Here is a 9,535-nt window from a genome sequence, read left to right as displayed (position 1 = left end):
TGTCCGGGGGAAACTGAGGCAGGAAAGGAACAGCCTATTGACCCACACGCCCCACACCGCCCAGAGGGTCAGAGAAGTTACACGGGACAACTGTCAGGCTAAACGTTGCCACTGGAGCCAACAGCCCTGGCACGGAATGTTTCTTTTTGAGGCTCCGGAGATGGAGGTGGAGAAGAGTTCTAGGGTCTGTGGTATTCGGGGGACCACGGCCAAACCTCTCCCCGGAGGAGAGAGAGGGACCCCCCGCCTACCAGCCCCACCTACCCAGAAGCGCTAAAAGGGGTTGCGGTCCCACTAGGGTGCCCCAGAGAGGGAGCCGGGAGGCCGCCGAGTGGGTGGGGCGCCGGACAGAGGCGAGCGGCCAGCAGAGGGAGCCCGGCCCCCGGCCTGGGACGCCGTGCGCGCTGGGAGCGCCGGGGGCTCCCGGCTCCAGGCGGCTCCGCGCGGCGCCCGCCAGCCCAGCCCCAGCCCCGCGCGTGGCCCGCGCCGGCGCCGCCCGGCTTCGCAGCTCCGCCCGCGCCCGGGCCCCGCCGCCGCCCCGGGGGTGCAGCTGCCGCCGAGCCGGGCGCCCAGCCTTTGGCCTCCGCCTCCAGCCCCTCCTGGCTCCCCAGCCGCGCCCCAGCCCCCGCGGACCACAGAGCGCACAGCGCCGCCGTTCACTTCGCATTGTAGCGTTTTATTGTTTTCTCGCGTTTTATTTTCTCTCGTTTTGTTTTTTGTTGTTGTTTCATCTCGCTCCGGAGAGAAAAGTGAAAACCTGAGGTGGAGCCCGCGGGCCAGGCGAGCAAAGCCGGGGTGGAGGGGCCGAGGGGCCGGGGGTGGGAGCTCTTCCGGGGGCGGGGCCTCCGGCCGCCGAGGACCCCCCAGCCCTGTACAACATAGATGCTCACGTCAAATGAGAAAAATTAAATGCTATGAGTTCATCTCTACATAGTATGTACACAGCAATGTACACCTTTGAATAAATTAATACCAATTTGCATATTCTGGGAATCTTAAAGCATATTTACACAAATTACCATTTATTTCATAAATATCTTTTTTTTCCCCCTGGGGACTCAAGGCAGAGTGCCACTCCCTCCGCTGGCCCAGGGTGGCAGGGGCTCCTGGCTCTCGGGGGAAGGGGTGCAAGGACGAAAAGGAACGGCCCCTCCCAGCTCCCGTCTACACTGCCTTCCGTCTTCACGGGCCCAGCACCCCGCAGCCCAGGTTTGCAGGCGGTCCGGGCAGGAGGCCAGGCCTCCGGGATTCCCTCGGAAGCTCCCACACTCACCCCTGCACCCTCTGGCTCCTGAAGAGACCGCTGGGCTGGGGGTGAGGTCTCCCCACCGCGCGGGAGGACCCGGACAATGGCCCCGACGACTGGACCGAGTCCAGGGCTCCACGGCACCTGCGATCCCGGAGCGGGGCTCCCTGCGAGGGCCAGGGACGCGGCCCAGCCCCCGCTGGCTCGGGGGGCTCTATTCCGGCTGCTGCAGCCGGGTTTGCTCCTTTCTTTAAATAAATACCCATTCTGTGCCGCGCAGGTCCCCAGCAGCAGGAGCAGGCAGCCCGGGAGGCCAGCGTGGCGGCGGAGCGGCTGGCGCCGTCACTTGGGCGACTCCCTGCCGGGGGAGAGGGCTCGCTGGCTCTCCAGCCCACTCACCAGTCTCTGGATGCTCTGCAGTTCACTGGCCGCCTCTTTGGCGGAGCCGCCGGGCGACAGGGCGCCGCGGGGCTGGGCCCCCACTTTGCGGAGAGCCAGCTCCGGCAGCGGGCTGGGCTCCCGGCTGCCGCCCGTCGCCTTGGAGCCCTCCGCCGCCAGCCCAGCGGCGAGGAGACTCGTGCTGGGCGGGATGGTGACCGGGATCTGGTAGGGGCTGAAGCGCAGGCGGGGCCGGGCACTGCCCAGAAAGGGGCTCCGGGAGAGGGAACCGGCGGCGGCAGCGGCGGCGGCGGCGGCGCTGGTGGCCGGTAGAGCGGAGGCGGCGGCCGCGGCGGCGGCCATGTAGGTGTAGGGGTAGGGGAAGAGGCCTCCGAAAGTGGGCATTGGGATTCCCTGGAAGAAAAGGAACGACACAGCGGTTAGGCATCCCGCCCGAGGTGTCTGAGGGCGAGCTGGGTGCTGGGGGTGGTGCTGCAACGAGGACTCCGTCCCCACGGTTTCAGGACTGGAAGGCTGGAGCTCACATAGCTGTGCCCCCAAGCAGCACAGTCAGGCATGAGCCTAGGCCCATGGCCAAACCCAGTTAGAAGGGGGCTCACTTCAAGTTGGCACAAAGGCCTAGCGCCACGCTCTGTGCCAGTCGGCATAAGGGAAGGACATTCCAGGCCGCCCGCACTGGCCTAGGCAAAGGCCGAGAGGGAGGAAACGGGGCGGGCGTGGGCCCAGGTGGCAAGCAGGCGGCTGTGGTTGTCTTGGGAAGTTCTGCTCACTTGGAACAGCGTCCTCCCCAGCCCTGCACCCTGCAGGTGCCCCACAGGGTGGAGGAAGCACAGGCATGGGGGGAGGAGCTCTGTGAAGGCTCCCTCTGCCTGCCCGCCTGCTCAGAGGTCTCCGCCTGGGCCGGGAGGAGGGTACAGGTGCCAATCAGTTTATAAACTGGCCTGAATATTCCATAAAGAACTCCTGGCGGCACCTCAGTGGCAGCTGAGGAAGGAATGCAGTCTTTGCCTGTGGAAAGCACAGTAGCCAGGAAACCTTGGATAAACACCACCTGAGTCCACGAGGCCCGACTTTTGGATTATGTGACCTTTGAAATAATGGCTCCCTCCCCAGAGTCTGTGGGTACAGGGAGGAGGGCAGGGAGCGGACTGTGCTGGGCTGCTAGGGAGACACAGGCCTGGCTCAGGCGGGAAGAAAAAAAGAAGTAGCTTAGTCAGAAATGAAAAAATACCCTTCCTAGAGGGTCAAGCCCTACTGGGCACTCGGACCTGGCATTCCAAGTTGGGAGGAGGGAGGTTGGCATCAGCTCTCCTCACTCGGCTCTACCTGATGGCCAGGAGTGGGCTACCCTGGTTCGGGTACTTAACTCCTAGCCCTGTACCAAGGGATGCCTCCCGAGTGCTGGGTATTCTCACCCCGGCCTTGCACCTGTTGACCAGGCTGTGTGTAGAAGCCGTGACTTCCCCAGGACCTCTATGATGCCCGTGCTTGTCACCAGAATTTGTCTGGGGAGGACGCATTCACATACATGCAGAACCAAGGGTTCAGATCCCAACTCCAGGCCCTGAACTCTATTTTCCAGATGCTTCCTTGCCAGCTCAGAGCCCTAGGTATGTGATGTTAGTGCCTCAAGCACTCCCCCACCCCACTAAGCTGTTTAAAACCTATTTCAGCATCTCCTCCCCCACTTTAAAAAATATTTGCTTCTGAACCAAAGGAGCCTTCTCAGACCCGAACTCCTATTTTCCTTCCCGTTAGATATGATCTCAAGGGTTCAATTTGCCAGAAACCTCAGAGGGGAGAAAATGAATGAAGAGAATCCAAATCTTTCCACAGGGAATATTCCACCCAAGCAACCAAAGAGGCCGCACTCCTCATCGGATCTCCTTATTTTGCTGTTGGCCACAGTTTAATAAACTCTCCCCTGGGAGCTCAGAATTTCAACCTGGGCCTGGGGAACCGAGCTCCTCTTCCCCGAGATGTGTGGCTGGGGAGTTTGGAGACCCAAGATGGGATCAGGAACAGCCCTGTCCTTGGTCAGGTCAGAGGACTTCCTGGAGGCCTGGAAAACACACCTGGAGGTGGGTCGTTTGGTGGTCAATTGTCCAGAAAATATTGGACAATATTTTCCTACTCGCTTTGTCCAGCCACCTTGGCCTTTCAGGGACTGACAGGGAGCCAAGGGTCTTTGTTGCCAAGGAAAATGTCCGGAGGCCAAGAAAGTGGACTTTCCAAAAGCCAGGTGCAGCCCCAGTCTGTCAGAACAGGAAGAATCGAATGGGTGCTTCATTTTATTGTTATTATAGGGAAGGAAACGGGTCCAGAGAGGGTCAGGGACTTGCCCAAGGTCACACAGGAGTTGGAGGAGCACCCTGGCCAGACCCTGGACCTATAGTCTTGGTATCCCTGAACTAGGTGTCCTAAAGAGTGTATATCAGGTCTTCCCAGGAGTCCTTGCCCACCACAGCACCCTCAAGCCCTATGCCCACCCCAGCCACCCACATTGCTTCTCCTCCCTTCATTGCGATGCCACCAGATCACAGGCCTTACCTGAGATGCCAGCATGTGCTGGGAGAGGTGGAATGGGAAGGGTGCGGCGGCGGTGCTTGCTGCACTGACCGTGGGGCCCAGCCCGCTTGCGTCCAGCCCGGTGGTGGCCCCTGGCCCGCCATTGCCACCGCCTGCCACCGAGGCCAGCAGGTGACCCATGCCCATGGCGGAGAAGGCTCCAGGGCCCATGGCGAACTGTCCCGGGTGCAGAAAGAGCGGCTGGCCGGCCCCCAGTGGCCCGAAAAACTGCTGCCCGTGCAGATGGCCGGAGAAAGCCAGTCCCGGGAGGTGGCCGGTGCCCAGGGGGGACGCACTGTCTGTCTGTACCACCAGCGGTGCCAGGCTGGGTTCCTTGCCCTCACCCGCCTCCTTGCGCCCCTCGTCCTTCCTCCTGGCTTCCGCCCGCTCCTTCTCTAGGCTCCGCAGACCAAACGGGCTGTCCCCGCCACTCTCCGCCGGCTCCTTGCCCCTCTCCGGGCTGCGCCGCTCCCGGCTGCGCTCAGGTTCGGTCAAGCGAGGGGGGCTGCTGCCGTCCAGGGCCGGGCTGCGGCCCAGCGCAGGTCCCGCGCGCTCCTCGCTCAGCCTCTCGGGTTCCGGGTCGCTGTCTGCGGCGAACGACTTGTCCTCGGCTGCAGGGGACAGAGGACACGCGGGGTGACAGGGGCCAGGAACAGACAACGTGGAGGGCTCTCCCGCGTCTGGGCGGGTCCGAGAGGCTTGGAAAGCCTGCGGTCTGGGAGAGCAAGTGGACGGCTTCTAGACCCTCGGGGGGCAAGGGGCAGGGGAAGGTCACCTAATCCAGGACCCCACGCACAGGGGAGGACCTGAGCGTGTTGCTCCCTTTCCTGCCAGAGTCACGGCGCCGGGAACCTAGGCGGAGTCCAGCGGGATCTGGGGCTACAGGGACCGTTCTCCTGGGGGCGTCCGAACCCCAGACGCTTCCCTGGGCCCAAGGCTACCCTGACTCGGAGCAAAGAGCCAGCCTGCACTCTGAGGAAACCCTCCCTGTCCCCTGTCCCCACCTCCGGTCGGCTCTACCACCCGACCCTCACCTCGGGTCCGGTGCAGGCGGAGGGGACTCGGGGCCGCCCCCGGGGACGGCGGCGGTTCCCGTGCGGGCGGAGGGTCGCAGGACGAGGCGTCGGACTCGGCGCCGTCGCGCTCGGCCTTGCAGTGCTCTTCGTACAAGCGCAACGAGGGCAGCGTCAGCTGCTTCCTGGGATGGGCAGAGGGAGCGGGTCAGAAGGAGCGCACCCAGCCCCACGTCCTGCTCCTGCGCACCCACCGCGGGCGGGTCCCACGCACCCCTCACCTTTTCTCCCTCCTGCCGTTCCCGGTGTCCCGGAAGCCCTTGGCAAACGGGTTGTTGTCGATCTTCAGCTGTGTGATCTGCGGGGACCGAGAGGGCGGTGCCAGGTCAGGCCGAGGCTCTTGCCGCCTGGCCTGGGGCGCTCACAGGGGAGCCGGGGAGTGTCCACCTGATACCCTCCCGCCCGGGACCTGCAGCCCTGAGCCCAGAAGCGAGGTGTGGCGGGCTGGCCGGCCTCTCAGAAAGCGACAGGGTCTCTGCTCCTCCGAAGTATTCGAGGAAGAATCGCTCAACTTGCACACACAGGCCCAGAGCCGTGCGCACAGAGCGGAATGTGTCCCGGCTCGCCGACCCGCAAGCAGGCCCCGGCGCGCACACGCCCGCACCTGAGCAGGCGCGCAGGCCGCGGAGCACGCGGGCCGTGGGTCCATATAAGACAAGTCACACTCATGGCCCCGCACACGCAAGCGCACACAGACACAGCAAGTGCCCGCAGAGCAAACAAGGAAACACGCGTCCACACGCCCCAAATGGTGCACGCATGCCTGAGCGTACACATCGGTTCATAGGTTCACAAAGACAGGAGGACAGTCAGGACACTCAGACACTCTTGTTCACCGGGGAGTTAGACACACAGAACGGACCTAACGGGGTGGTGCTTTGCCCCTTTAGAAAGAGGGAATAGGAAAGCAGAAAGCGGGGCGGGGTGGGGGTGGGGGCCTTTGGCTTGAAGGAAACATCTCTAAGCACCTCCCAAGTGGTCCGGGGCCTGGACTGGCCTCAAGGTGGTGGCTTTGGGGGCTGTCACCTGTCCCGATCTCTGGCTACCCCGGGAGAGTGGAAACTGTGCCCCAGGTTCTTAGCCTTGAGAGCGCCTGGGCACATTGCCTAGGGCCGCTCTCTCTTCATTTAAATTCCCATCCGGGAGCCAAGAAAAAAACGAATGAAATGTAAAATTGTCAGCGGGGCCCAGTCTCTGCTAATTGCTAAGTAAACATCCCCACCCCAAGAGAGCGCCCAGCTGTTGCGCGCCCCAGGGAGCCTGTACCTACGTGCTGTGGACTCGGGAGGGAGCCTGGGGGGTTTCGGTGGGCACTGCGCTCACAGACGACAGACTTGGCGCTGGGGAGTGGGCTGGGAGGGAGCGAGGGATGTAAGTGGAGTGTTGGAGCCTGTGTGGGGGCTTGGGTGCAGGGGCTGCCGGCCGCCCACCCGCACCTTGTCGTTCTGGTAGGCAGTGACGGCGATGAAGTCGGTCTCAGGGAACACGTAGGTGCGGAAGGTGCTGTAGGGCAGCTTTAGGATGTCGTTGGCTCTCACGATGTGGAAGCGCGGCTGGTACTTGTGCATGGAGTTCAGGATGGTCTGCGGGGAGGGTGCGGGTCAGCCGGCGGCCCCCAGCCTTCTGCGGAGCATTTCCACCCTCTGGGGACCCCCCTCTTTAAAGTTCTGTCTCTCACGCGATTCTGCTCTCCCTACTCCCCCCTCACCTCCCTTTGCTATTTTTTCCTGTGTTTTTCCCCCCTGCTCTTTTTTCTCATTTATAATTCTTTTCAGTCTATTTTCTTTATAACAGTTTCTCTCTCTTTCTCTCTCCATTTGAAAATATTTACCTGAGGTGAAAACAGAAATGAAACAGTATAAAAACCCTTCACAATGCCACTATTAACTCCTCTTCCTAAGCTCATTGCTAAGCCCTAGAAAACCCACGGAGAGAAGATTGGGAACGTCGAGGCCTCACCAGCTGCCCTAACTACGAATAGGCAGTCCCCCTGCCCATGAACTCCCCCTCCATTAGCCTCCCGGCTCAGGCGGAAGCAGAGAGAACCCCCAAACTCCCTCCTCCCGGTCTTCATCCGACAGTGTGGAGAGGGAGGGGGTCTCAGGGAGGGCATGGAAGCGCTGATTTAACTGTTAAATCTCCTAGTTTGGGCGAGGAAAGGTGGAAAAAAGCTGAGGTCATGGGCAGGTCTTCCAAGCTCAACACCTAAAGACCAGCGGCTGCAGAACAGCACCTGCATCCCACTGGCCTCCAGGAAGGGCTTTTCGAAGGCCTGACCCAAGCCCAGATTGTGAGCAACCTGGAACTTACCCGCCCCCAACCTGCCATTCCCCAGGCTCACAGAGCGGAGCCTCTGGGTCCAGGCCCAGCCGGCAGAAACCACAGGGCAAGAGACCTGCAGGGGCACCCCGGGATTCTGCCAGCGCTCCCCTCTGGGGAAGGTGCCTGCCTCTCGCTGGAACCCTGGGCTGGGTGCTAGGTGCTGTCTCCAGACCCCCATCCCCAAGCCAGCCCCACACTCACGAAGCCGTGTTTGTCGGAGATGTTGTTCGTCAGCTTCAGCTTGTGAAAGGCCACGGGCTTGGCCATCCACTGCTCCCCTGTGGCCGGGCTGTCCGGGTGGATGTACATGCGTTTGGGCATCTCCGGGTCGGCCTTGCCGGCCACCATCCAGCGCGAGTTATGGAATTTGTACCGGCAATCGTCCGCGGCCACGATGTCCATCAGCAGGATGTACTTGGCCTTCTTGTCCAGACCGCTGACGCGCACCTTGAAGGGAGGGAACATCCGCCTGCGAGGAAGGGAAAGGGGAAGACGCAGTGGGACCCAGCTCTGTGTCCCTGGACTTACACACCGCGGCCTGGAGCCCCGCATCTGGGTTTCCCTCTGGTCGCTGTTCTGCCCCCTGACTGCTGCCTGGGAGACCCCACCTGTGGCTGTTACCCGTGGAAAATCCCACTTCTTGTTAGCCCCTAGGTTCGGGTCTGGGAACCCTCTTTCACCCTCATCTGAGAGGAAAGCCCATGTCCAGGCAAGAAATCCAGACCCTCTGAAAACACAGCCACTTCTCCCGCTTCTCCATGGAGTCGTTCAGGGGGTGCCCACTTGGGACAGAAGCTCCCAGGAATGCATCCAGAGGGTGTTTGTCTGGGGAACTGGGTTTCAGTGCCCAACAAGGACCCTGACCCTGAAGTCCCAGGGAAGAGGGCAGCCTGCGGCCTGGGCTGTGGCTGAGTGGAAGGGCGGAGGGGTTGGGGACTGCAGCTCCCTTTCGGCTTGAAGGCCTGGGGCCGTGTGTGTCCACAGCTCCTGGCTCCTAGGCCCCGAGGAGGCTCCGGGCCGGGTCAGGGCTGCCTGCGGCTGGGCTGGCTCCGCGGTCGCTGTCGGGACCCGAGCGGTCGGGTCGGGAGGAACCAGCGGGCCAGCCTGGATCTGGCAGGGTGCGGGTGCCATGCTGGGCTCCAGGATCGGAAGAAAGTCCGGGAGACGCCGGGTCTCCCCGAGCTCCAAGCCAGACTGGGAGGCAGGAGAGCAAGGCCGCGGGGCTAAGTTGCAGCCGAGACCTCCGAGACCCGCCGGGGCCGAGCCGCGGGCCTCCTCCGCCGTGGGACGCAGAAGGGTTGGAACTATTCTTTAGGAGCACGTTTTCGTTTTACTTCATTCGGGAGAATTCGATGTTTTAGTTCTTAAAATACCGTTCGGTGCCAAACGAGAAAAGTCCCTTGGTTGTCTGTGGAGCTCCGCGTGGCGCCGGCCCGAGCCGGGAGCGCCGGGCGGCAGGCTCGGCGCAGGCGGGTGCTGTCGGGTCCCCCAGCCCGCCCGCCCGCGCGCCCCCGGCCAGCGGGCCGCCCTACCTCCCGGACTTGGTGATGACCATCTCGGTGCCCAGCTTGTGGAACTGGTCCCACAGCTCTTTGGCTTCCAGCGTCACCTTGGGGTCGTCCTCCACCTCGTCCTCGGGCTCCAGGCTCTTAAGCGAGCGTAGATGCGCGGCGGGCGGGTGCGGGCCGAGTGCCGAGACGTGCAGCCCCGCCTCGGCCGCCGCTGCCGCCGCCGCCGCCGCCGCCGCCGCCCCCGCCAGGCCCGGGTCGGGCAGAGGCTTGGCCAGCGCGCCGGGCGGCAGTGCGAGCGCGGGGAAGAAGGAGGGCTGCGCTGCCGCCAGGAAGGCGGACATGGGGAAGTCGGCCGGCCGCGGCGCGTGGAACGGATGGTAAGCCATGGCGCTGGCCGCCAGCGCCGGCTCTCTCAT

The 9,535-nt window shown here is 62.9% G+C and overlaps 1 protein-coding gene across 1 annotated transcript; it reads right to left on the bottom strand.

Annotated features, from left to right (window-relative positions):
* Positions 1 to 657: 657 nt before the first annotated feature.
* Positions 658 to 9,535, bottom strand: TBX2 (T-box transcription factor 2; the record flags this gene model as incomplete). Its single annotated transcript, XM_081110251.1, has 7 exons — positions 658 to 2,038; positions 4,196 to 4,824; positions 5,248 to 5,411; positions 5,508 to 5,584; positions 6,723 to 6,869; positions 7,810 to 8,077; positions 9,141 to 9,535. 7 exons carry the CDS (start codon positions 9,533 to 9,535, stop codon positions 1,589 to 1,591), a joined length of 2,130 nt encoding a protein of 709 aa, XP_080966377.1. The 3' UTR covers positions 658 to 1,588.

Source organism: Myotis nattereri (assembly GCF_964212035.1).
Source record: "Myotis nattereri genome assembly, chromosome: 16".
NCBI lineage: Eukaryota > Metazoa > Chordata > Mammalia > Chiroptera > Vespertilionidae > Myotis > Myotis nattereri.
The sequence above is the reverse complement of the archived record's forward strand: the minus strand, read 5'-3'. Positions and strand labels throughout refer to the sequence as shown.